This window comes from Taudactylus pleione, unplaced genomic scaffold (genome assembly GCF_031769625.1).
Source record: "Taudactylus pleione unplaced genomic scaffold, aTauple2 ptg001661l, whole genome shotgun sequence".
NCBI classification, from domain to species: Eukaryota; Metazoa; Chordata; class Amphibia; order Anura; family Myobatrachidae; genus Taudactylus; species Taudactylus pleione.
Window position 1 is genome coordinate 4,294,765 of NW_028286058.1, and position 27,856 is coordinate 4,322,620.

A 27,856-nucleotide genomic window follows, 5' to 3' on the forward strand; every position below is an offset into this window, starting at 1 on the left:
CTAGCCTGCAATTAGGATTAGGGTTAGGCTGCAATTAGGGTTAGGCTGCGATTAGGGTTAGGCTGCAGTGAGAGTTAGGCTGCAATGATGGTAAGGCTGCAATTAGGGTTAGGCTGCGATTAGGGTTAGGCTGCAATTTGGGTTAGAATTAGTGTGCAATTATGGTTAGGCAGTGATTAGTGTCAGCGTTAGGCTGCAATTAGAGTTATGCTGCGATTAGGGTTAGGCAGCAATGAGGTTTAGGCTGCGATGAGGGTAAGGCTGCTATTAGGGTTAGGCTGCGATTAGGGTTAGGCTGCAGTGAGAGTTAGGCTGCAGTGAGGGTTAGGCTGCGATTAGGGATAGGCTGCAATTAGGGGTAGGCGGCAATTAAGGTTAGGCTGCAGTGAAGGTTAGGCTGCGATTAGGATTAGGCTGCGATTAGGGTTAGGCTGCAGTGAGGGTAAGGCTGCAGTGAGGGTTAGGCTGCAATTAGGGTTAGGCTGCAATTAGGGAAAGAGTTAAGCAGCAAATAGGGATAGGCTGCAATTAGGGATAGAGTTAGGCTGCAATTAGGGTTAGGCTGCGATTAGTGACAGGGTAAGGCTGCAATTAGGGTTAGGTTGCGATTAGGGTTAGGCTGCAATGAGGTTTAGGCTGCAATGAGGTTTAGGCTGCAATGAGGGTAAGGCTGCTATTAGGGTTAGGCTGCGATTAGAGTTAGGCTGCGATTAGGGTTAGGCTGCGATTATGGTTAGGCTGCGATTATGGTTAAGCTGCGTTTAGGGTTAGGCTGCAGTGAGGGTTAGGCTGCGATTAGGGTTAGGCTGCAGTGAGGGTTAGGCTGCAGTGAGGGTAAGGCTTCGATTAGGGTTAGGCTGCGATTAGGGTTAGGCTGCAGTGAGGGTTAGGCTGCAGTGAGGGTTAGGCTGCGATTAGGGTTAGGCTACAGTGAGGGTTAGGCTGCTGTGGCGCAACAGTGACAGCTAAAGCCTATATTATCAGGCGTACAACCGTGTTAGTGACAGCTAAAGCCTATATTATCAGGTGTACAACCGCGTCAGTGACAACTAAAGCCTATATTATCAGGCGTACAACCGCATCAGTGACAGCTAAAGCCTATATTATCAGGCGTAAGGGGCCAAGGATTCTTTTTCTCTATAAAGGGCCATTTACAAGATGGAATCAATGGAGACAGTAGCACAAATACGTTTCCCCCCCACACTTTTGGCTACTACAGCACAATTGCACTGGTCTCTACACATGAGGGCATTTAAATATCGGCGACTGCAGAGGTACAACAGTATGCAGACATCATGTCAACATTCACAATCTAGACACTCACATAATATCATTATTGTCAGAATGTCTACAGCCAGAATGTTTACACATGATTTTAGGGTAAGGCTGCGATTAGGGTTAGGCTGCAATTAGGGTTAGGCTGTGATTAGGGTTAGGCTGCGATTAGGGTTAGGCTGCAGTGAGGGTTAGTCTGCAATTAGGGTTAGGCTGCAATTAGGGTTAGGGTAAGGCTGCAATTAGGGTTAGGCTGCGATTAGGGTTAGGCTGCGATTAGGGTTAAGTTGCGATTAGGTTTAGGCTGCAATTAGGGTTAGGCTGCGATTAGGGTTAGGCTGCGATTAGGGTTAGGCTGCAGTTAGAGTGAGGCTGCAATTAGAGAAGGGCTGCAATTAGGGTTAGGCTGCAACTAGGATTAGGATGTAATTAGGGTTAGGCTGCAGTGAGGGTTAGGCTGCAGTGAGGGTAAGGCTGCGATTAGGGTTAGGCTGCAATGAGGGTAAGGCTTCTATTAGGGTAAGGCTGCTATTAGGGTTAGGCTGCAATTAGGGTTAGGATGCAGTGAGGGTTAGGCTGCAATTAGGGTTAGGCTGTGATTAGGGTTAGGCTGCGATTAGGGTTAGGCTGCAATGAGTGTTAGGCTGCAATGAGGGAAAGGCTGCGATTAGGGTAAGGCTGCTATTAGGGTAAGGCTGCTATTATCGTTAGGCTGCGATTAGGGTTAGGATGCAGTGAGGGTTAGGCTGCAATTAGGGTTAGGCTGCGATTAGGGTTAGGCTGCGATTAGGGTTAGGCTGCAATGAGGGTAAGGCTGCTATTAGGGTAAGGCTGCTATTAGGGTTAGGCTGAAATTAGGGTTAGGCTGCAGTGAGGGTTAGGCTGCAGAGAGGGCTAGGCTGCAGTGGGTTAGGCTGCAGTGAGGTTTAGACTGCAATTAGGGTAAGGCTGCGATTAGGGTAAGGCTGCGATTAGGGTTAGGCTGCGACTAGGGATAGGCTGCGACTAGGGTTAGGCTGCAATTAGGGTTAGCCTGCAATTACGATTAGGGTTAGGCTGCAATTAGGGTTAGGCTGCGATTAGGGTTAGGCTGCGATTAGGGTTTAGGCAGCAGTGAGGGTTAGGCTGCAATGATGGTTAGGCTGCAATTAGGGTTAGCCTGCAATTAGGATTAGGGTGAGGCTGCAATTAGGGTTAGGCTGCGATTAGGGTTAGGCTGCAATTAGGGTTACGCTGCAACTAGGGTTAGGCTGCAATTAGGGTTAGGCTGCGATTAGGGTTAGGCTGCAGTGAGGGTAAGGCTGCAATTAGGGTTAGGTTGCGATTAGGGTTAGGCTGCAATGAGGTTTAGGCTGCAATGAGGTTTAGCTGCAATGAGGTTTAGGCTGCAATGAGGGTAAGGCTGCAATGAGGGTAAGGCTGCTATTAGGGTTAGGCTGCGATTAGAGTTAGGCTGCGATTAGAGTTAGGCTGCGATTAGGGTTAGGCTGCGATTATGGTTAAGCTGCGTTTAGGGTTAGGCTGCAGTGAGGGTTAGGCTGCGATTAGGGTTAGGCTGCAGTGAGGGTTAGGCTGCAGTGAGGGTAAGGCTTCGATTAGGGTTAGGCTGCGATTAGGGTTAGGCTGCAGTGAGGGTTAGGCTGCAGTGAGGGTTAGGCTGCGATTAGGGTTAGGCTGCAGTGAGGGTTAGGCTGCAGTGGCGCGTCAGTGACAGCTAAAGCCTATATTATCAGGTGTACAACCGCGTCAGTGACAACTAAAGCCTATATTATCAGGTGTACAACCGCGTCAGTGACAGCTAAAGCCTATATTATCAGGCGTAAGGGGCCAAGGATTCTTTTTCTCTATAAAGGGCCATTTACAAGATGGAATCAATGGAGACAGTAGCACAAATGCGATTCCCCCCCACACTTTTGGCTACTACAGCACAATTGCACTGGTCTCTACTCATGAGGGCATTTAAATATCGGCGACTGCAGAGGTACAACAGTATGCAGACATCATGTCCACATTCACAATCTAGACACTGACATAATATCATTATTGTCAGAATGTCTACAGCCAGAATGTTTACACATGATTTTAGGGTAAGGCTGCGATTAGGGTTAGGCTGCAATTAGGGTTAGGCTGCGATTAGGGTTAGGCTGCAATTAGGGTTAGGCTGCAGTGAGGGTTAGTCTGCAATTAGAGTTAGGCTGCAATTAGGGTTAGGGTAAGGCTGCAATTAGGGTAAGGCTACGATTAGGGTTAGGCTGCGATTAGGGTTAGGCTGCAATTAGGGTTAGGCTGCGATTAGGGTTAAGTTGCGATTAGGTTTAGGCTGCAATTAGGGTTAGGCTGCGATTAGGGTTAGGCTGCGATTAGGGTTAGTCTGCGATTAGGGTTAGGCTGCAGTTAGAGTGAGGCTGCAATTAGAGAAGGGCTGCAATTAGGGTTAGGCTGCAACTAGGATTAGGATGCAATTAGGGTTAGGCTGCGATTAGGGTTAGGCTGCAATGAGGGTAAGGCTTCTATTAGGGTAAGGCTGCTATTAGGGTTAGGCTGCAATTAGGGTTAGGATGCAGTGAGGGTTAGGCTGCGATTAGGGTTAGGCTGTGATTAGGGTTAGGCTGCGATTAGGGTTAGGCTGCAATGAGGGTTAGGCTGCAATGAGGGAAAGGCTGCTATTAAGGTAAGGCTGCTATTAGGGTTAGGCTGCAATTAGGGTTAGGCTGCGATTAGGGTTAGGCTGCAATGAGGGTAAGGCTGCTATTAGGGTAAGGCTGCTATTAGGGTTAGGCTGAAATTAGGGTTAGGCTGCAGTGAGGGTTAGGCTGCAGAGAGGGCTAGGCTGCAGTGGGTTAGGCTGCAGTGAGGTTTAGACTGCAATTAGGGTAAGGCTGCGATTAGGGTAAGGCTGCGATTAGGGTTAGGCTGCGACTAGGGTTAGGCTGTGAATAGGGTTAGACTGCAATTAGGGTTAGCCTGCAATTAGGATTAGGGTTAGGCTGCAATTAGGGTTAGGCTGCAATTAGGGTTAGGCTGCGATTAGGGTTAGGCTGCAGTGAGGGTTAGGCTGCAATGATGGTAAGGCTGCGATTAGGGTTAGGCTGCGATTAGGGTTAGGCTGCAATTAGGGTTACGCTGCAATTAGGGTTAGGCTGCGATTAGGGATAGGCTGCGATTAGGGTTAGGCTGCAGTGAGGGTAAGGCTGCGATTAGGGTTAGGATTTGATTAGGGTTAGGCTGCAGAGAGGGTTAGGCTGCAGTGGGTTAGGCTGCAGTGAGGTTTAGGCTGCAATTAGGGTAAGGCTGCGATTAGGGTTAGGCTGCCGTTAGGGTTAGGCTGCGGTTAGGGTTAGGCTGCAATGAGGGTTAGGCTGCAGTGAGGATAAGGCTGCGATTAGGGTTAGGCTGCAGTTAGGGTTAGGCTGCAGTGAGGGTAAGGCTGCGATTAGGGTCAGGCTGCAGTTAGGGTCAGGCTGCGATTAGGGTTAGGCTGCGATAAGGGATAGGCTGCAGTGAGGGTAAGGCTGCGATTAGGGTTAGGCTGCAGTGAGGGTTAGGCTGCAGTGAGGGTAAGGCTGCGATTAGGGTTAGGCTGCGAATAGGGTAAGGCTGCGATTAGGGTAAGGCTGCGATTAGGGTCAGGCTGTTATTAGGGTAAAGCTGCGATTAGGGTTAGGCTGCAGTGAGGGTTAGGCTGCAGTGAGGGTAAGGCTGCGATTAGGGTTAGGCTGCGATTAGGGTAAAGCTGCGATTAGGGTTAGGCTGCAGTGAGGGTTAGGCTGCAGTGAGGGTAAGGCTGCGATTAGAGTTAGGCTGCGATTAGGGTTAGGATGCAGTGAGGGTTAGGCTGCAATTAGGGTTAGGCTGCGATTAGGGTTAGGCTGCAGTGAGGGTTAGGCTGCAGAGAGGGCTAGGCTGCAGTGGGTTAGGCTGCAGTGAGGTTTAGGCTGCAATTAGGATAAGGCTGCGATTAGGGTAAGCATGCGATTAGGGTTAGGCTGCGACTAGGGTTAGGCTGCGAATAGGGTTAGGCTGCAATTAGGGCTAGCCTGCAATTAGGATTAGGGTTAGGCTGCAATTAGGGTTAGGCTGCGATTAGGGTTAGGCTGCAGTGAGAGTTAGGCTGCAATGATGGTAAGGCTGCAATTAGGGTTAGGCTGCGATTAGGGTTAGGCTGCAATTAGGGTTACGCTGCAATTAGGGTTAGGCTGCGATTAGGGATAGGCTGCGATTAGGGTTAGGCTGCAGTGAGGGTAAGGCTGCGATTAGGGTTAGGATGCGATTAGGGTTAGGCTGCAGTGAGGGTTAGGCTGCAGTGAGGTTTACGCTGCAATTAGGGTTAGGCTGCGATTAGGGTTAGGCTGCCGTTAGGGTTAGGCTGTGATTAGGGTTAGGCTGCGATTAGGGTTAGGCTGCAATGAGGGTTAGGCTGCAGTGAGGATAAGGCTGCGATTACGGTTAGGCTGCAGTGAGGGTTAGGCTGCAGTGAGGGTAAGGCTGCGATTAGGGTCAGGCTGCATTTGGGTCAGGCTGCGATTAGGGTTAGGCTGCGATTAGGGATAGGCTGCAGTGAGGCAAGGCTGCAGTGAGGGTTAGGCTGCAGTGAGGGTAAGGCTGCGATTAGGGTTAGGCTGCGAATAGGGTAAGGCTGCGATTAGGGTAAGGCTGCAATTAGGGTCAGGCTGCTATTAGGGTAAAGCTGCGATTAGGGTTAGGCTGCAGTGAGGGTTAGGCTGCAGTAAGGGTAAGGCTGCGATTAGGGTTAGGCTGCGATTAGGGTAAGGCTGCGATTAGGGTTAGGCTGCGATTAGGGTTAGGCTGCAGTGAGGGTTAGGCTGCAGTGAGGGTAAGGCTGCGATTAGGGTTAGGCTGCAGTGAGGGTTAGGCTGCAGTGAGGGTAAGGCAGCAGTGAGGGTAAGGCAGCAGTGAGGGTAAGGCTGCGCTTAGGGTTAGGCTGCGATTAGGGTAAGGCTGCAATTAGGGTAAGGCAGCGATTAGGGTTAGGCTGCAGTGAGGGTTAGGCTGCAATTAGGGTTAGGGTAAGGCTGCAATTAGGGTAAGGCTGCGATTAGGGTTAGGCTGCGATTAGGGTATAGCTGCGATAAGGGTTAGGCTGCAGTGAGGGTTAGGCTGCAGTGAGGGTAAAGCTGTAATTAGGGTTAGGCTGCGATTAGGCTTAGGCTGCAGTGAGGGTTAGGCTGCAGTGAGGGTTAGGCTGAAATTAGGGTGAGGCTGCAATTAGGGTGAGGCTGCAGTGAGGGTTAGGCTGCAGTGAGGGTAAGACTGCGATTAGGGTTAGGCTGCAGGGAGGATTAGGCTGCAGTGAGGGTTAGGCTGCAATGAGGGTAAGGCTGCAATTAGGGTTAGGCTGCGATTAGGGTTAGGCTGCAAATAGGGTTAGGCTGCAAATAGGGTTAGGCTGCGATTAGGGTTAGGCTGCAGTGAGGGTAAGGCTGCGATTAGGGTAAGGCTGCGATTACAGTTAGGCTGCGATTAGGGTTAGGCTGCAATTACGGTTAGGCTGTGATTAGGGTTAGGCTGCAATGAGGGTTAGGCTGCAGTTAGGATAAGGCTGCGACTAGGTTTAGGCTGCAGTGAGGGTTATGCTGCAGTGAGGGAAAGGCTGCGATTAGGGTCAGGCTGCAATTAGGGTAAGGCTGTAATTAGGGTTAGGCTGCGATTAGGGTTAGGCTGCAGTGAGGGTTAGGCTGCAGTGAGGGTAAGGCTGCAGTGAGGGTAAGGCTGCGATTAGGGTTAGGCTGCGATTAGGGTAAAGCTGCGATTAGGGTCAGGCTGCAATTAGGGTAAGGCTGCGATTAGGGTTAGGCTGCAGTGAGGGTTAGGCTGCAATTAGGGTTAGGCTGCAATTAGGGTTAGGGTAAGGCTGCAATTAGGGTAAGACTGTGATTAGGGTTAGGCTGCGATTAGTTTTAGGCTGCAATTAGGGTGAGGCTGCAATTAGAGTTAGGCTGCAATTAGGGTTAGGCTGCAATTAGGGTTAGGCTGCAGTGAGGTTTAGTCTGCAATAAGAGTAAGACTGCGATTAGGGTTAGGCTGCAGTGAAGGTTAGGCTGCAGTGTGAGGGTTAGGCTACGATTAGGGTTAGGGTAAGGCTGCAATTAGGGTAAGGCTGCGATTAGGGTTAGGCTGCAGTGAGGGTTAGGCTGCAGTGAGGGTTAGGCTGCGATTAGGGTTAGGCTGCAATTAGGGTCAGGGTAAGGCTTCAATTAGGGTAAGGCTGCGATTAGGGTAAGGCTGCAATTAGGGTTAGGCTGCAATTAGGGTTAAATTGCGATTAGATTTAGGCTGCAGTTAGGGTTAGGCTGCGATTAGGGTTAGGCTGCAATTAGGGTTAGGCTGCAGTGAGGGTTAGGCTGCAGTGAGGGTAAGGCTGCGATTAGGGTTAGGCTGCAATGAGTGTAAGGCTTCTATTAGGGTAAGGCTGCTATTAGGTTTAGGCTGCAATTAGGGTTAGGATGCAGTGAGGGTTAGGCTACAATTAGGGTTAGGCTGCGATTATTGTTAGGCTGCAATGAGGGTTAGGCTGCAATGAGGGTTAGGCTGCAATGAGGGTAAGGCTGCTATTAGGGTAAGGCTGCTATTATGGTTAGGCTGCGATTAGGGTTAGGATGCAGTGAGGGTTAGGCTGCAATTAGGGTTAGGCTGCGATTAGGGTTAGGCTGCAATGAGGGTTAGGCTGCAATAAGGGTAAGGCTGCTATTAGGGTTAGGCTGCTATTAGGGTTAGGCTGCGATTAGGGTTAGGCTGCAGTGAGGGTTAGGCTGCAGAGAGGGCTAGGCTGCAGTGGTTTAGGCTGCAGTGAGGTTTAGGCTGCAATTAGGGTAAGGCTGCGATTAGGGTAAGGCTGCGATTAGGGTTAGGCTGCGACTAGGGTTAGGCTGCGAATAGGGTTAGGCTGCAATTAAGATTAGGGTTAGGCTGCAATTAGGGTTAGGCTGCGATTAGGGTTAGGCTGCAGTGAGGGTTAGGCTGCAATGATTGTAAGGCTGCAATTAGGGTTAGGCTGCAATTAGGGTTATGCTGCGATTAGGGTTAGGCTGCGATTAGGGATAGGCTGCGATTAGGGTTAGGCTGCAGTGAGGGTAAGGCTGCGATTAGGGTTAGGATGCGATTAGGGTTAGCCTGCAGTTAGGGTTAGGCTGCAGTGGGTTAGGCTGCAGTGAGGTTTAGGCTGCAATTAGGGTAAGGCTGCGATTAGGGTTAGGCTACCGTTAGGGTTAGGCTGCGATTAGGGTTAGGCTGCAGTGAGGATAAGGCTGCGATTAGGGTTAGGCAGCAGTGAGGGTTAGGCTGCAGTGAGGGTAAGGCTGCGATTAGGGTCAGGCTGCAATTAGGGTCAGGCTGCGATTAGGGTTAGGCTACGATTAGTGTTAGGCTGCAGTGAGGGTTAGGCTGCAGTGAGGTTAAGGCTGCGATTAGGGTTAGGCTGCAGTGAGAGTTAGGCTGCAGTGAGGGTAAGGCTGTGATTAGCGTTAGGCTGCGATTAGGGTAAGGCTGCGATTAGGGTAAGGCTGCGATTAGGGTCATGCTGCAATTAGGGTAAGGCTGCGATTAGGGTTAGGCTGCAGTGAGGGATAGGCTGCAGTGAGGGTAAGGCTGCGATTAGGGTTAGGCTGCGATTAGGGTAAGGCTGCGATTAGGTTTAGGCTGCGATTAGGGTTAGGCTGCGATTAGGGTTAGGCTGCAGTGAGGGTTAGGCTGCAGTGAGGGTTAGGCTGCGATTAGGGTTAGGCTGCAGTGAGGGTTAGGCTGCAGTGAGGGTAAGGCAGCAGTGAGGGTAAGGCTGCGCTTAGGGTTAGGCTGCGATTAGGGTAAGGCTGCGATTAGGGTAAGGCAGTGATTAGGGTTAGGCTGCAGTGAGGGTTAGGCTGCAATTAGGGTAAGGCTGCAATTAGGGTTAGGCTGCGATTAGGGCTAGGCTGCGATTAGGGCTAGGCTGCAGTGAGGGTTAGGCTGCAGTGAGGGTAAGGCTGCAGAGAGGGTAAGGCTGCAATTAGGGGTAGGCTGCAATTAGGGGTAGGCTGCAGTTAGGGTTAAGCTGCGATTAGGGTTAGGCTGCGATTACTTTTAGGCTGCCGTCAGGGTTAGGCTGCAGTGAGGGTAACGCTGCAATTAGGGTTAGGCTGCGATTAGGGTTAGGCTGTGATTAGGGTTAGGCTGCTATTATGGTTAGGCTGTGATTAGGGTTAGGATGCAGTGAGGGTTAGGCTGCAATTAGGGTTAGGCTGCGATTAGGGTTAGGCTGCAATGAGGGTTAGGCTGCAATTAGGGTAAGGCTGCTATTAGGGTTAGGCTGCTATTAGGGTTAGGCTGTGATTAGGGTTAGGCTGCAGTGAGGGTTAGGCTGCAGAGAGGGCTAGGCTGCAGTGGGTTAGGCTGCAGTGAGGTTTAGGCTGCAATTAGGGTATGGCTGCGATTAGGATAAGGCTGAGATTAGGGTTAGGCTGCGATTAGGGTTAGGCTGCAGTGAGGGTTAGGCTGCAGTGAGGGCTAGGCTGCAGTGGGTTAGGCTGCAGTGAAGTTTAGGCTGCAATTAGGGTAAGGCTGCGATTAGGGTTAGACTGGGATTAGGGCTAGGCTGCGATTAGGGTTAGGCTGCTATGAGGGTTAGGGGGGGTAAGGTGCGCTCTTCCTGCTAGTAATGTGTGTTTGTAAGTGGTGTTAATTAGAATGTTTCTTCTGGTGGTGGTGATGTTTTGGGAGTGAGGAGGGTGTGATTGGGTATGGAGTGTAGTTTGGAGTAATGTGAAAAGGGGAATGGAATAGGATCAAAATGAGGCCAGCGAGACACAGTAATTTTGGGCAAAATCTTTTATTGAGTAGTCACAATGCTGCTCTGTTAAGATCCCGGGCAGGTGGGTGGGGTTCAGTGATGAGTGGTGATGAGACTGGGGAGGTAGGTGGACCCTTTTAGGGGGCTCCTTCCCGTGCGGTTCAGTGACCTTGCACGTCACCCCTTCTGGACCTATGGTCGACAGTCTAGGAAGTCTCGGGGAGTGGGGGGATTTGCAGAGTGGGTTGGAACACCTATGCGGCGTCCCGCGTGTTGGTGTGAGTCTTGGCAGTACTTACCTACCGGTAGGTTTTTTGTTATGGTGATGTAGGTCGACGTTGCGACCGTTGCAGATAGGTTGGAAGCTGCAGGTTTGTTGGTGAGCTGGATCAGCGTGTTGCTGGTGTGCTGCAAGTGCACGGCTGTTCTGATTGGTCTGCGGAGGTCAGCGACCGTAGTATGCAGCTGAAATTGGCTCTTGGTCGTGCCGCTGGTGGTGCGGAGCCAGAGGTGTGGATGGGTGAGCTGCTGGGAGGCTGGGTTGCACCGTGTGTGCTGGGACCACCCCTGGGGGGTGGTCTGCCCGGGATACTGATTCAAAAAAAGCCAGGGAGGAGGGGGCATGTGGAAAGTGTGACCGGGATGGAGCTGGTCACTGGCGATGTTGGCTGGGCGGACTTGCGGCCGGATGTGCGGGATGCTCTTATCACTGACGGTCCCTCGTGGAAATGGGGATCAACGGTGGAGACACCCCTGGCCAGGAGTGAGTTGCTGAGCACGCCTGGGAGCAGGGGGGGAGAGGGGCTGGTCCGGGGTGGAGCCGATCACTGGAGATGTGAGCGGTGCGGACCAGCAGGCGGGTGGGCTGAGAGCTTTCTGCACTGGTGGTCCCTGGTGGGGATGGGGGATCTTTAGTGGAGGTCAGCCTGGATCGGTGTCGGGTTTGATGTGAGGGTCTCCAACGCGTTTCGGCACAGGTGCCTTCTTCAAGGAGGTGTGACACCAGTGCAGAAAGCTCTCAGCCCACCCGCCTGCTGGTCCGCACCGCTCACACCTCCAGTGACCGGCTCCACCCCGGACCAGCCCCTCTCCCCCCCTGCTCCCAGGCGTGCTCAGCAACTCACTCCTGGCCAGGGGTGTCTCCACCGTCGATCCCCATTTCCACGAGGGACCATCAGTGATAAGAGCATCCCGCACATCCGGCCGCAAGTCCGCCCAGCCAACATCGCCAGTGACCAGCTCCATCCCGGTCACACTTTCCACATCCCCCCTCCTCCCTGGCTTTTTTTGAATCAGTATCCCGGGCAGACCACCCCCCAGGGGTGGTCCCAGCACACACGCTGCAACCCAGCCTCCCAGCAGCTCACCCATCCACACCTCTGGCTCCGCACCACCAGCGGCACGACCAAGAGCCAATTTCAGCTGCATACTACGGTCGCTGACCTCCGCAGACCAATCAGAACAGCCGTGCACTTGCAGCACACCAGCAACACGCTGATCCAGTTCACCAACAAACCTGCAGCTTCCAACCTATCTGCAACGGTCGCAACGTCGACCTACATCACCATAACAAAAAACCTACCGGTAGGTAAGTACTGCCAAGACTCACACCAACACGCGGGACGCCGCACAGGTGTTCCAACCCACTCTGCAAATCCCCCCACCCCCCGAGACTTCCTAGACTGTCGACCATAGGTCCAGCAGGGGTGACGTGCAAGGTCACTGAACCGCACGGGAAGGAGCCCCCTAAAAGGGTCCACCTACCTCCCCAGTCTCATCACCACTCATCACTGAACCCCACCCACCTGCCCGGGATCTTAACAGAGCAGCATTGTGACTACTCAATAAAAGATTTTGCCCAAAATTACTGTGTCTCGCTGGCCTCATTTTGATCCTATTCCATTCCCCTTTTCACATTACCCCAAACTACACTCCATACCCAATCACACCCTCCTCACTCCCAAAACATCACCACCACCAGAAGAAACATTCTAATTAACACCACTCACAAACACACACAAGTCATCACCATTACTAGCAGGAAGAGCGCACCTTACCCCCCCTACCCCCATACGTGTTCAGTGGGGGAAAGGTACTCCCACACAAAGGTGCAGCACCCCGAAACCACAATACACCACCCCCTGGTCAACGAGAGCGCAGTTCTACCGCCCATCTTCATATGCTATGAGGGTTAGGCTGCAGTGAGGGTAAGCCTGCGATTAGGGTTAGGCTGCGATTAGGGTTAGGCTGCAGTGAGGGTTAGGCTGCAGTGAGGGTAAGGCTGCGATTAGGGTTAGGCTGCAGTGAGGGTTAGGCTGCAGTAAGGGTAAGGCTGCAGCGAGGGTAAGGCTACAATTAGGGTAAGGCTGCGATTAGGGTAAGGCTGCGTTTTGGGTCAGGCTGCAATTACGGTTAGACTGCAATTACGGTCAGACTGCGATTAGGGTAAGGCTGCGATTAGGGTTAGGCTGCAGTGAGGGTAAGGCTGTGATTAGGGTTAGGCTGCAGTGAGAGTTAGGCTTCAGTGAGGGTAAGGCTGCGATTAGGGTTAGGCTGCGATTAGGGTTAGGCTGCAATTAGGGTTAGGCTGCAATTAGGGTTAGGCTGCAATTAGGGTTAAGTTGCGATTAGGTTTAGGCTGCAATTAGGGTTAAGTTGCGATTAGGTTTAGGCTGCGATTAGGGTTAGGCTGCAATTAGGGTGAGGCTGCAATTAGGGTTAGGCTGCAATTAGGGTTAGGCTGCGATTAGGGTTAGGCTGCAGTGAGGTTTAGGCTGCAATTAGGTTAAGGCTGCGATTAGGGTTAGGCTGCAGTGAGGGTTAGGCTGCAGTGAGGATTAGGCTGCAGTGAGGGTAAAGCTGTAATTAGAGTTAGGCTGTGATTAGGGTTAGGCTGCGATTAGGGTTAGGCTGCAGTGAGGGTTAGGCTGCAGCGAGGGTTAGGCTGCAGTGAGGGTTAGGCTGCACTGAGGGTTAGGCTGCAGTGAGGGTAAGACTGCGATTAGGGTTAGGCTGCAGTGAGGTTTAGGCTGCATTGAGGGTTAGGGTGCAATGAGGGTAAGGCTGCGATTAGGGTTAGGCTGCGATTAGGGTAAGGCTGCGAGTAGGGTTAGGCTGTGATTAGGGTTAGGCTGCGATTAGGGTTAGGCTGAGATTAGGGTTAGGCTGCGATTAGGGTTAGGGTAAGGCTGCAATTAGGGTAAGGCTGCGGTGAAGGTTAGGCTGCAGTGAGGGTTAGGCTGCAGTGAGGGTTAGGCTGCGATTAGGGTTAGGCTGCAATTAGGGTTAGGCTGCAATTAGGGTTAAGTTGCGATTAGATTTAGGCTGCAATTAGGGTTAGGCTGCGATTAGGGTTAGGCTGCAATTAGGGTAAGGTTGCGGTTAGGGTGAGGCTGCGATTAGGGTTAGGCTGCGATTAGGGTTAGGCTGCAATTAGGAATAGAGTTTGGCTGCAATTAGGGTTAGGCTGCGATTAGTGTCAGGGTTAGGCTGCAATTAGGGTTAGGCTGCGATTAGGGTTAGGCTGCAATGAGGTTTAGGCTGCAATGAGGTTTAGGCTGCAATGAGGGCAGGGCTGCAATGAGGGTAAGGCTGCTATTATGGCTAGGCTGCGATGAGGGTTAGGCTGCGATGAGGGTTAGGCTGCAGTGAGGGTTAGGCTGCAGTGAGGGTTAGGCTGCAGTGAGGGTAAGGCTGCAATTAGGGTTAGGCTGCAATTAGGGTTAGGCTGCAGTGAGAGTTAGGCTGCAGTGAGAGTTAGGCTGCAATTAGGGTTAGGCTGCGATTAGGGTTAGGCTGCAGTGAGGGTTAGGCTGCTATTAGGGTTAGGCTGCTATTAGGGTTAGGGTTAGGATGCAATTAGGGTTAGGCTGCAATTAGGGTTAAGTTGCGATTAGGTTTAGGCTGCAGTTAGGGTGAGGCTGCGATTAGGGTTAGGCTGCAATTAGGGTTAGGCTGCAATGAGGGTTAGGCTGCAATTAGGTTAGGCTGCAATTAGGGTTAGGCTGCGATCAGGGTTACGCAGCAGTGAGGTTTAGGCTGCAATTAGGGTAAGGCTGCGATTAGGGTTAGGCTGCAGTGGGGGTTAGGCTGCAGTGAGGGTAAAGCTGTAATTAGTGTTAGGCTGCGATTAGGGTTAGGCTGCAGTGAGGGTTAGGCTGCAATTAGGGTTAGGCTGCAATTAGGGTTAGGCTGCGATTATGGTTAGGCTGCAATTAGGTTTAGGCTGCGATTAGGGTTAGGCTGCAGTGTGGGTTAGGCTGCAGTGTGGGCTAGGCTGTGATTAGGGTTAGGCTGCAGTGAGGCTTAGGCTGCGGTTAGGGTTAGGCTGCGATTAGGGTTAGGCTGCGATTAGGGTTAGGCTGCAGTGTGGGTTAGGCTGCAGTGTGGGTTAGGCTGCGATTAGGGTTAGGCTGCAGTGAGGTTTAGGCTGCGATTAGGGTTAGGCTGCGATTGGGGTAAGGCTGCGATTAGGGTTAGGCTGCGATTAGGGTTAGGCTGCTATTAGGTTTAGGCTGCAATTAGGGTTAGGGTTAGGCTGCAGTGAGGTTTAAGCTGCGATTAGGGTTAGGCTGCGATTGGGGTAAGGCTGCGATTAGGGTTAGGCTGCGATTAGGGTTAGGCTGCTATTAGGTTTAGGCTGCAATTAGGGTTAGGGTTAGGCTGCAATTAGGGTTAGGCTGCAATTAGGGTTAGGCTGCAGTGAGGTTTAGGCAGCAATTAGGGTAAGGCTGCGATTAGGGTTAGGCTGCAGTGAGGGTAAAGCTGTAATTAGGGTTAGGCTGCGATTAGGGTTTTACTGCAGTGAGGGTAAAGCTGTAATTAGGGTTAGGCTGCGATTAGGGTTAGGCTGCAGTGAGGGTTAGGCTGCAGTGAGGGTTAGGCTGCAATTAGGGTTAGGGTATGGCTGCAATTAGGGTAAGGCTGCGATTAGGTTCGGCTGCAGTGAGGGTTAGGCTGCAATTAGGGTTAGGCTGCAATTAGGGTAAATTGCGATTAGATTTAGGCTGCAATTAGGGTTAGGCTGCGATTAGGGTTAGGCTACAATTAGAGTGAAGCTGTGATTAGGGTTAGGCTGCGATTAGGGTTAGAGTGAGGGTTAGGTGTATGTTGAATATCCCATTGTCGATATGAAGTCTGTCTCGATCGCAAAAGTGCGAAACACATGCGGCTTTAGGGATGTTCATGCATGCGCAGTAGCAAAAAAACACTCAACTTTGTGAATAACGTAATAAGGAACAATAATTTTCAGGTTTGTACCAGAATAACCAAATAATAATCCCCATAGTAATGTAAACGTCAGTCTTTACTTGCTCATTAAGCACATTTCCTGTAATCACCTGCCCTAAGCAATACATCACTTTTAAACAAATGTAGCTAAACGTATGTTTATAGTCATATAATAAACCATATCAACATTTTAGCTGATTTAATTGGCATAAATAGAGATTATTTGTGTTTATTACTATTTTTGTTCAGTCATTACTCTCAGTCACAAACTTCCTGCGAAATCCAAGCTAACTCTTCATCCCCTTTAGGTCACTCACATCTCATATCTGCTATAAGAAGCCTTATGCTCTGTGAGTTCTCAATTGTATGACACTTGTAGACAGAGATAATACTGTGATAAATGAATCGCTTGTCTGCATGCTAAGCTTGAGAAAAATATGTATCTATTAGCAACACAAAGCTGTGGCAGACATTTTAGTGCCTAAAGTCTGTTAGACATTGGTTCAGCACATAAAATGGCTGCCTATACTGTGTGCAATGGACAGAACCATATTTCCCCGCTCTTCCGCAAAGTCCAGGAAACTCTTCTTTTATGTCTTAAATTAATCATGAGTCACTTTTTATTACAAGTCACTTTTCTGGTGTCAGTTAGTCTGAGCATGAGAAGTGCTAATGAGAAAAAGTGCTAATGAGAGGTGTAATTGCTTCCCATAGTAATTTAGGTGTTGTGCCAGGGGAGCTTATTCCATTATTTTTGCCCTTCTTATCTGCACCTGTTGCCAGTTTTAAATTGATATCTTATTTATTTTGTCCCGTAACAAGTAGTGGGATGTTTCTGGGCTTGTGTCACTTCTGACCAATCTGAAAATGGAAGTCCTTTTGAAGGCACCTATCCGTAACATAGGAAGTGTCCAAATGCATCGGTTCCTCCTCCCACAACTCATTCAGATAATCTCATCCTGGACAATATAATCTAGGTTTTCCACTTAAGTGCAAATCTTGTTAAATTAGAGCAGCCCTACAGATGCTCAGAATGTCTGACAGCACATGGTCGCCCGTGCCGGGTAACTACATCTTTTGTCGTAGTCCCTGACAACCACATTCCCGCCGCCGATGATAGCTGTTATATCTTGATGTACGTAAACTATCTTCATAGATACTACAATAGCAACCTCCTCAGTCACTTCCCAGGAATGCCCATTGGAATTGCTTGCAGCTACAAGCAATTCCGATCGGACGCATGCGCAGAATTAAAACATCGGGCCTTGGAATTAGGCCGGTAGTCACAAAATGCATCAAAAATAGTGGACATTTTTGTGACCCATTCAGTCATTTGCCCTCACAAGTCTGTAGTGGCGGCTTCCTAGTCTTCACGTTTTTCTGGATGGCTGGAGGCATGGTCAGAACTGAAAATGCTAATAATCGCAGTGGAATCACAATGGAATCACAATACAGCTAATGACCTGAAATGCGAATCGAAGCAGACGCAAATAGGGAATGTTTATTTTTTTTATGTAATGATAACATTTTAAAAATATATGTGCAGGATCCCCCTTCCCCCACTGAGTATGGGCATTCGTTATTTGAGTGCACACTGCAATGTAAAGTCACTTATAAAACAGTAGCAGTTTTAGTGAATTTACATATATGGGTGTTTTCAATGAGTGCAACCAATCAGACGAAGTCATCATCATCGTCGGAATCATTCTGTAATTTACACCAGGGTTATAGGACCCACAAGTCAAACCCTTAGACGACCAGTTTTCGTCTGCCATTTTAGCTGCGTTTTTCTACTACACGCCCACGCCATGCCCTTACTCTTGGGCCACGTCTGCACGCCAACGCCCCACGACTGCACACCCATTCCAGCTTCTGTCCCAGCACCCTAATTATACACAGTCACATGCCTGTCATGCAACTGAAAAAAACCCGCTCACTGCAGGCTCATTGTGAAAGCACAAGATCCAACCTAAAGGGAAAAAAGCCCCCAAATCGCGTTTACGCCTCATGCAGAAACTGCCGTTCCCCTATCATCGTTTTAAAACTTGCTTGACTACACTACAACATTAACCATCGGTAAAACAGAAGGCAGCCCGTACCTGAGCTACTCCTGCGATAAAGGCGTTGAAGCATGTGGACATGCGCATTTTTTGAGGAGCAATCATGAAGCAGCCCTCCTGCTGATCGAACCCGAGCAACACGTACAGATGGCGTTTCACAGTGTTGAAAGCTTTGGCGCTGCTGATGTCAGTCTCTGCGCTGCTCTTGTCTTTGGCCATAAACTTCATGAGGACGGTGATTAACTGATGCACGGTCTGGTGGTCAATCCCAGCATCCTCCGGCAGAGGGTCCTTGATCATGTTGTCGTTTTCTGGGGATTGTTGACCTGTAATGAATACACGTTTATAGCTTTCATAATATGGGTCTGTATGTTCACTTTGCTTTATTCATTTTGCTGTTGTGATAGACACGCACGCAGGGAGTATATAAATGCTCTCCACCCATAACAATTACCACAGATTAATCCGCAGATTGTATAATTTAATGGCCAATCACATGAACACTTTCTACGACACATTTATTTCCATTTCCCTCAGCCCATGAGATTTGGCGACACACATTCACATGACCATAACAGGTCATGTGATTTATTTCACTATCACTGTGTATTCTGATTGGATGCTGATCAACCAATCAGAACATTAGTGGCAAGGTATAGGAGTGTGACTGCCATATAAGTTACAGTGCGTGATTCAGAGTCGGTCTATGGGTGACATCCAGTGGCGGCTCTAGAGGTGGGGCTGATGCGCAGTCCAAAATTCAAATAGGGGAGCCACACCAACTGCCACTCCAAACACTGCCAAACATCGCTGGCCGGGACCCACTGGCAGTTGGTGTGGCTCCCCTATTTGAATTTTGGACTGCGCAGCAGCACAAAAAAGTTGTTACAATGATTTCTCTCATAGAGACTTACCCTGTGTTTGCTCCGCCGTGCCCCCGAGTGCCGGTGCCGACTGCTCGTGCCTTGTCAGCCTGACAGCTGGAGACAGGAAAAGAAACAGCCGTAAGTACATAAATCTAAAACAGCAAACGCGTTTCACAAATAAAAAATTATCATGATGTGTAAATGGGGGGGGGGGTGATTCAACTGAATACTCAACGTATTTTGGTGCTGAGTGTCTCTGGCAGTGAGAGGGCCCTCTTGGATTCTCCGGCTCCCTTGACGCTGTCTCGCAGTGACCGCACGCTTTTCTGCCGATTGCGCGCAAACCGCGCTCTTTTGATCTTCCACAGGGCGGCGTCACTAAGATTAGCCACATTTGTCCTCACAGCTGTAATCGCTGCATTTTTTAAAATTAACAAATAAATCAGGTTTTATTGTTACGTAGGCAATCTTACGTAGGAATATAAAGAAAAAACAATATTAACAGTAAGATTTTGTTTCGCTATTACATATATACAATACAGTGATTTAAAAAAATATATATAATCTGCAGACGTATACTGAATTATGTGTTTGAAAATAGACCCTACTGGCTCACAATAAAAATACTGTCTGCAGCAATCTGTGCAAGTGTCATTTTAATACATATAAATCTGTGGACTTATTAGGGAGTTAATTACTTTTGAAAGTAATGGATTGAATGGACATATATGTGATAGTTTAATATTATAGCATTATAGTATTTATCAAGACATGTTTCCTTGCGGAAATGGCAGCACTCAACCAAATTTACATCGATGTCCCATGCGAGTCTGTGTACACAGGATTGTTCCAATTATAAGACAATTGTCTTCTAATTCTAACATATGGCGCTGCTATTACATACTCTCTGCAGCCGAGATTAGAAATATATAGTCATAGATACCAACTGGACACCATAAATCGCGTTTATATAAACTTCTGTACTGAAGCAGAACACTTCCCACACATTGAAAATACTGGTGTTATGCCAGAAACATTATCTCTTATATGTCAGTGTATACAAGATACAGTGTTACACGTGGCTCCTTAGCTGGTATCTCTGACACCTGTGCTCACCAACACGTCTTATTAATGATACAGACAAAGCGTTCTTGGTATTTCACCTCAAATTCACTTACTATGAGTTAAATTGCAGTGTAAAGCATTTACAAATATATTTATTATCCCAGTGTTATATTAATGCTGTAACTGTACAGAGTATGATGGTGTTATCGAAGTACAGCAATAAATGTGGCCGCTTTCTCTGAAACAGGCGTAATCTGGAAAATGTCCACACATATTAGCAGAAGTGCAGAGCCATTAGGAGTCAGAGCGTTTTATACACTGATTCATTATTTCTCAGTTATAACGGATAGAGAAAATAAACGGCTGGGGTGAGCCGTCTAAGAAGATAGCTCCATTCCAACACGCGTTTCACTTTAATCCTTTCATAAGGTATAAACGTGCGTATCCACTAGCGATTAAAATGAGTGATTGAACGATTATGACATAGTTATCGTTCAAACGCTCATTAATTGTTCATAAATCGTGCAGTAAGAAGTCGAAAACGACCAGCGGTGCAAGCTCCCACTGGTCGTTTTCGACATCTATCATCGCCTGAACATACAGGCCAACCTGCCGGTATCAACAGGTTGTGCATGTTCAGGGATGAGGGAGGGTACCTGCAGTGAATGAGATATCGTTCAGTGTGGGCACATAATCCACTGCACAGGGTGATGAACGATTGCACGATTACAATGTTGTCATCGTAGTGCATACATACCTTAAGAACTGCTCATATAGTAAGGTAGCTTGTTTCCGTGGAGGTGCAAGCCTATACGAAATCAATCAATATAGGGTCCAGCCATCATTAAGCCGGAGCAAGACCCAAGTAGCCCAGACTGCCTAGACCAGGATAAATATGTATATGTACAACAAATAAACGCACCAAGCAGCCCTGTGAGCTATTGGCCCACTGAGAAAGCTCCCGGTACAGCTTATGGCTAGTCCACCGCTGACAGCAATGTTATACTTGAAACTTAACATGACCTCGCCATAAGGGTCTCAGTGAAACTCAGATTTCTGTCCCTAGGTCAGTATCAATCTGTTTTCATTTTCTAACTTACAGTAGACATTTCACAGCTAATTGCTGATTGGCTGCTGTGGTTCAGTAAATTGTTGCACCTAAATGCAGTGTTAGTAAATAACCCTATGAGTATATGTACTAAAGTGTGGTTTTTAGAAGTGGAGATGTTGCCCATAGCAACCAATCAGATTCAAGCTATAATCTTCTAGAAGGTGCTAGATAAATGTTATGCTATGGGCAACATCTTCACTTCTAAAAACCTGCACTTTAGTAAATAATATACCCCCTAATGGCTAACAGAGAGTCTCAATCCATGTGGTTAATAACTGGGTATTTTAGGATCTCACTTGTAGGGAATGGGAACTCCTTGTTGCAGTCCAGGTGCAGTTGGGCCTCCAGGGACAGAGTGTCAAATCTGTTCACAAAGAATTCCCAACTTAGCGCTGGAATATCCTGCTTCAGGAAATGAAGGAGAAGGAGTTTGCTGAGGATGGTCGGCCGATCTTTCACAACGGTGTCAAACTGGAAATCCAGGCAAAGGCACAGACCCTGTACATCCAAGACAGGCGACAGACTGTTACAGTGGTCTGCACCTATAGGCGACTTTAATTTCTAGACACAACCTTAGAATAACTATCTATATAGATTTATCCTTCTTTTGTCTTTCATTCTGAGCTATCGTGCATGAGCTTTATATCACCAGGCAGAGTTATTTTTGTTGTACTTCGATGCAGAGAGCAGATCTGAGTCATACCAAAGGGAAACTAATATAAATGTTGTGAAGAAATCACAGCGGGAATATAGATGGATGGATGGATGGATTTAATAAAAGTTGTGCAATCCAACTCATATCGCTCATAGTAGGTATCCTTATAATTACGCAAGCACAGTTGCCAATAAGGACATTTCCCAACTTTCCAATTTGACTATTTACAAAACGCTATGGCGTGTACACAGTGACGTGCAGTGCCTCCCCACAGGGCTGCCATCAGAAATTGTGGGGCCCGGGACTGACAAACTTGGCAGGGCCCTCCTTCCCCCACTACCTTATTCCTTCAAAAAAAAATTAGCCCCAAAAATATCAAGCCTGCCCTCTTATGTGCATCCAGCCAGCCCCCCTTTCTGTGCATCCAGCCATACCCCTCGTGTGCATACAACCAGCTCCCCTTATGTGTGTCCAGCCAGGACCCCCTTATGTGTCCAGCCAGCCCCCTTATCTGTCCAGCCAGCCCCCTTATGTGTCCAGCCAGGACCCCTTTTATGTGTCCGGCCAGCCCCCTTATCTGTCCAGCCAGGACCCCCCTTCTGTGTCCAGCCAGCCCCCTTATCTGTCCAGCCAGGACCCCCTTATCTGTCCAGCCAGGACCCCCCTTATGTGTCCAGCCAGCCCCCTTATCTGTCCAGCCAGCCCCCTTATGTGTCCAGCCAGGATCCCTTTTATGTGTCCGGCCAGCCCCCTTATCTGTCCAGCCAGGACCCCCCTTATGTGTCCAGCCAGCCCCCTTATCTGTCCAGCCAGGACCCCCCTTATGTGTCCAGCCAGCTCCCTTATCTGTCCAGCCAGGCCCCCTTCTGTGTGTGTTTAGCCAGGTCCCCTTATGTGTCCAGCCAGTCCCCCTTATCTGTCCAGCCAGCCATCCTTATGTGTGTGTCCAGCCAGGTACCCTTATGTGTCCAGCCAGCCCCCCTTATGTGTCCAGCCAGGACCCCCCTTATCTGTCCAGCCAGGACCCCCCTTATGTGTCCAGCCAGGCCCCCTTCTGTGTGAGTCCAGCCTGGCCCCCTTCTGTGTGTGTCCAGCCAGTCCCCATTATCTGACCAGCCAGCCCCCTCTTCTGTGTGTGGCCAGCCAGCCCCCCTCTCCTCCGCTTTCACAAGCACAGCACTTTTAAACTTACTGTCTGCTGCTGTGCTATCTCCTCTGTTGAGTCCCAGCCCCCGAACACTGATGCGCCTGCAAGTGTTCCCGGGCTGTTATAGCCGCGGCGGGTCATAGTGCCCGCCGGCTCAACTGAATCTGACGGAGAGAGCAACAGAAACAACAGGGGGGGTGGAACGCCCCCCCTCCCCCCTTCTGCCATGTGTCCGGGCCAGGGACTCCAGTCCCGGCAGTCCCCCCCTGATGGTGGCCCTGCCTCCCAGCAGGTAAATGGCTGGGGAGGCACTGGCTAGTATCAGAGCCAGATTTACTGATACATATATACAACCGAGAGTTCATGTGGACATTATACAAAGGTGCAGCAGTACAAAAGGGGGGGCTGTCGATCACCATCAACAGCCGCCCCTTTTGTAGTGAGCTCTGGAGCGAGAGAATGTCTCTCTCACTCCAGGGCTTGCGCCTGCGCAGTGCGGCCGCTGCGCGTGCGCAGGGGCTAAACATTGACCTACTTGCGAGCGCTCAGCGCTTGTGAGCAGGTCTGAATAAGGTCCTATATATACCCATAGCTTCTGTCTTAAGCTGCATACACACGGTACGATCTGTACCACCAACGTGAAAAATATCTTGCAGGCAAAGTTGACAATATCGTGCAAGTTGGCCTGCCTGTACGGCCGATCATAGATATCGTTATCGTTCATGCGGGAACGCGCATCGTTGGTCATTCACTGCATAAAAATGAACGATATGAACGATATATCGGTGAACGATATTGTTATCGCTCATATCGTTCGTAGATATCGTACCGTGCATACGCACCATTAATTTCCAAACCTGCGGCTTATAGGAAGTGGGCGGGGATGTGCCAGAAATGGGGTGTGGCTGGTCAGACAGTGGGCGGCGTTGGGCAGGTTGGTTTCTGTGTGGAATATATAGAGTGATTTGCACAGTTCGGGGACCTGGTTTACTTTGTCCTGGATAATTGTTGGAAGTTATATGTATACATCACGCAGGCTCCCACCTGTAAAGCAGGCCGCTTAATGGTGTCCAATAACAGTCCTGCTCTCGTGGCCACAGCGGGGTTGACGTCCTCCACAGCGGTCAGGAAGCAGCAGAAAGCGTGAGCCAGAGAATACTTCAACAAATGGTTCTTCGTGACTGAATGAATGTCCAGAAACCGGCACAAGACGGCTACTTTCTCCACTGGTGCAAGAGAGAATTCAAGAGTCAGGTATAGAGCTAGGGCTAACCTTTCTGCCATCTGTTATAGCAAACAACTAGCAGGTACAGTCACTTCATGACCTTAATATCTACGTAGGAACCAGGATGTGTGTACAGTCACCTTAGCATTCCGTTTGCAATCTGCTTTCTGAATGCAGCTGAATTGACTGATCGTTTTTAAAACGGCAACAGGAATGAATGCTAAACCAGCCTGATTCAGCACTGATTCTTGTTGCCGCTTTAAAACCATTGGTCAATCTTATTCAGGTGAATTATTAGGTTCATTAAATATGCTTTGTTCACAATCATCAAGGAATTCGGCAATGCATCTAGCTTTTCCCATCAGCGGACTCACCTCTGCTAGTGCCGCCATCTTGGTCTACAATTCCATGCACATATTATATCGGCCCCACCTGCAGTGCATCATGCTTTTACCACCTGTTTTACACGCTTTTACCACTTGTTTTACGCTTTCTCAGCCCCAGTGTGTCTCGGGCATCTTCTCCTGGCTCATTGTAATACTGCAGAATTTTCTGATGCCGTCCATCCACATAAATCACCCGACACGATCATTACCTCACACCCCTCCCCCACATCACCCATTGCACAATCTCATCTCCTCTCCCTCCATCCATTCATATCCTTCAGCCACCGTCTAATTTCCCCTCTGGCGAGACGCAGTAATTGATGTTTATCTCTCAGCCCTGCAGACGTACCTGCTTCAAACCTCATCTTCCAGTCTTTGCTGTTAAAGTTGCTGTTTATGATTGTCCAGAATATATCTGCTCCGTAGGGTAGAGAGAGGGCGTGGAGGAGCAGCGGCACCCCCAGTGATGACAGCTGGGAGAACTCCGACTTCAGAACCCGCCACAAGCTAGAGGAGTAAATGCGTATTTTACAATTTAATCATATTAGAGTAAAGCGACCCAAGAATATAGGCAGCAAGAATGGACAATCTGTATCTTTATGTGCTGCAGCTTTCCCCTGTATATATACCGAAACGTGAGTTCCAGGTAATTAATGCTCTGCACTGCTCCTTTGTTTGGGGCGACAGAAAGGCTAGGATTAAACTCTCTACTCTATGCAGGCCCAAAGGCGATGGGGGACTGGCTTTGCCCGATCTCCATTTGTACTACCTGGCAGCACAGTTGTCGTATTTAATTGTCTGGGTTTCCTGTATCAGTAGTGGGTCACTCTCTGGCTTTCTTGGTGAGCATACTGGCACTTCCCTAACCCCACTGCAGTTCCTCTTTGTTGGGGTGCGAAAAAATGTATATGCCCCTATTCTGAATCAGGGGTTTTAGCTTTGGCAGGCCGCACATAAGTTACTTGGGCCTCAGGGCTACGATCCAGACACACCGCTTTGGGCCAATAGTGGATTCTCCAAGCTGGGCAGTTTTGAAGGCGAGTCATTTTGGCCCCTCTATATGGGGTAACCTCTCTAGGTCATGTTTATCAGGATGCCCTGTTTAAAACTTTTGACCAGATTAAATCAGAATTTCATGTTCCAAATTTGGCCTTTTTTCGATATTTGCAACTACGTCATGCTCTCTCTGCCCAGTTTGGTGACTCTCCCCCTTGTATTTTAGATTCTCCTATTAAGAAACTGTTGCTGTCTTTAAGCTCCCGTGGGGTGGTATCTGCTATTTATTCTGTCTGAAGTAGGCATTCTTCCCCTGATAGTCTTACAATGTCCTTGAAACCTAGATGGGAAACTGACTTAGGGACTCTCTCGGATGAGCAGTGGACCCATATGCTTGGTGGCACTCAGGATGCTATTGCCTGTATCCGTTATCAACAGATAAATTTTTTTATGTTTCACAGAATATATTATTCTCCACTTAGGGTCCGATTCAGACCCGCTCGTGAGCACATAGCGCTCGCAAGCAGGTCGATGGTCGGCAAGTTGCACGCGCGCGAGCCCCGGAGTGAGTGAGAACTTCACTCGCTCCAGGGCTCGCTACAAAACCGGGCGGCTGTCGATGTTGAGCGTCAGCTCTCCCCGTTTTGCAGGCGGGGAGGGAGGGTGGCTGGACAAACGGAGGCATTCCCGAAGGAACGCCTGCCGTTTGTGGGCGGCCCTACTGACATCATTCGTGATGTCATTAGTGAACTTCCTGCTCTATTAGAGCAGGAAGTTCACTCGGGCTTGCGGGAACCGAGACCCTACCACAAGGGTCTCGTCGCAAGCCCAATGGTCGCAATAATCGCGACCATCGCCAGGCCGCTCGCAAAAGCTGTGGGAGGTCACCCACAGCTATGCGAGCGGCCTGGAGGCAGATTTAAAAAAAATTAAAAATCCGCCCCGATTCAGAGCGAGCGCTCGCAAACAGCGAGCGCCTCTGAATCAGGCCCTTAGTCTCTTTAATACAGGGATTCGGGCTGGCTCTAATTGCCGTAGATGCGGGTTGTCAGAGGCAGCGTTCTGGCACCTCCTCGGGAGTCTCGGGATGCGAATATTTCTGGAATCAAGTGTGGGATTGTGTCCGTCGTACTACTATACCTGCGTTACCTGCTCTAGATCCGCTCGTATATCTATTTGGTTTTTCCCTCGAGGAGTCGTTCAATGTTTTAACTAGGGGTGTGCACCGGACACTTTTCGTGTTTTGTGTTTTGGTTTTGGATCTGGATCTTTCTTCGTGTTTTGGATCTGGATTGGTTTTGCCAAAACCACCCTTCCGTGTTTTGGGTTCTGGGTTTTGTGTTTTGGATCTGGATTTTTTCTTAAAAAATAAAAAAAAACGCTAAAATCACATAAATGGGCCTTTTTTTGTTCCTACGCTATTAATAACCCCAATAACATTAATTTCCACTCATTTCCACTCTATTCTGAACACCTCACACCTCACAATATTGTTTTTAGGCCAAAAGGTTGTACCGAGGAAGCTGGATGACTATGCTAAGCGACACAAGGGGGCGGCACAAACACGTGGCCCATCTAGGAGTGGCACTGCAGTGGCAGACAGGAAGCCAATCAGCGTTATGGTGCCCATTTGCATGTAGCACGAACCCGGGAGATCCGTGCTACATGCATCTGTGTGATTGGCACAGAGCAATGACAGGTCCGTGAGACCCGTCTGTGCTGCTGTGGTAAAAAAAAAAAAAAAAACCTGTGTAAAAAAAGAAAAAAATGGCGTGCACCCCCCCAAAAAAGAGCAACCAGCCCCGGGCATTAGTAACCCAGTGCTGGGTGTGCTTAAATACAGGGGACAAACGACGTAGGGGTCTCCTGTACTTAAGCACAACCAGCACCGGGCTAGTCAGAACCAGCGCTGGTTGCCAAAATACGGGGGACAAACGACGTAGGGGTCCCCTGTATTCTGCGCAACCAGCTCTGGGCTCTGATCCGGTCCTGGTTCTGGAAATATAGGGGACAAAAAATGAGTAGGGTTCCCCTGTATGTTCCAGAACCAGCACTGGACTTTTTCTAGCGGGGGGCTGATGCCACAGCCAGGGGAGCCCTTTCACCGGGCCCCCCAGCCGCAGCATCAACCCTGACCGCTAGTCAGCCCAGGCCGGGGATCCCTGGAGAGCTGGGGACCCCCCCAATAAAGGGGTCACCCTCTCCAGGGCACCCCAGGCCCAGGCTGATAGCCCGGGGTTATCCCCGCCACCCCTGGTGGTGGTGGGTGGCGGGTTGATTGTGTGGTGTGGTGTAAATAAAGAATATCAAACATTGTCTTTACAAGTAGAACTGCAAGTCCCAGCTAGCCTGCCCCGCATGCTGGTACTTGGAGAACCACAAGTACCAGCATGCAGGGCATTAAGGGCCCACTAGTACCTGTAGTTCACCTGTAAAAAAAATGTTTAAAAAAACACAGGACACACACACCGTGACAGTATAAGTTTATTAAACATACATACACACACACACATGTACACATACTCACCTATGTAACCTGTAGCATCGGTCCACTTGTCCGGTAAAGTATCCCTAGGGGACCTGTGAAAAAAAACATACTCACCATCTCCTATGCGAGGTTCTGTCCTCTTCGTTCCAAAGTAGGCATCCCCGGACTTGGCAAAAAAAAAAACGAAAACGCGATCCACGAACTTAGTACCGTTCTATAGAACGGTACTTCCCGAATGAGAGCTTAGCGGCGGGGTATCACCATGGAAACCCCGCTGCTAAGCGTTCATTGGCTGAGAGAGGTCATCTCCCGTCTCTCAGCCAATGAACGGCTCCCTCCATTGTAGTCAATGGTGGGAACCGCAGGGTAAACTTTAATAACCTTGCGGCTCCCAGCATTGACTACAATGGAGGGAGCCGTTCATTGGCTGAGAGAGACGGGAGATGGCCTCTCTCAGCCAATGAACGCTTAGCAGCGGGGTTTCCATGGTGATACCCCGCCGCTAAGCTCTCATTCGGGAAGTACCGTTCTATAGAACGGTACTAAGTTCGTGGATCGCGTTTTCGTTTTT

General features: G+C 49.3%; 1 protein-coding gene across 2 annotated transcripts in view; it reads right to left on the reverse strand.

Annotated features, from left to right (window-relative positions):
• Positions 1 to 27,856, reverse strand: part of UNC79 (unc-79 subunit of NALCN channel complex) — a 245,715-nt gene that overhangs the window by 111,468 nt on the left and 106,391 nt on the right. For both annotated transcript variants that reach the window (XM_088464341.1, XM_088464340.1), the window contains exons 23-28: positions 24,151 to 24,308; positions 23,235 to 23,416; positions 20,685 to 20,886; positions 18,448 to 18,627; positions 18,261 to 18,326; positions 17,386 to 17,672 (exon numbers count right to left, since the gene is read on the reverse strand). In XM_088464341.1, coding sequence (XP_088320467.1) covers positions 17,386 to 17,672; positions 18,261 to 18,326; positions 18,448 to 18,627; positions 20,685 to 20,886; positions 23,235 to 23,416; positions 24,151 to 24,308 — 1,075 coding nt within the window. The remainder of the gene's footprint in view (positions 1 to 17,385; positions 17,673 to 18,260; positions 18,327 to 18,447; positions 18,628 to 20,684; positions 20,887 to 23,234; positions 23,417 to 24,150; positions 24,309 to 27,856) is intronic.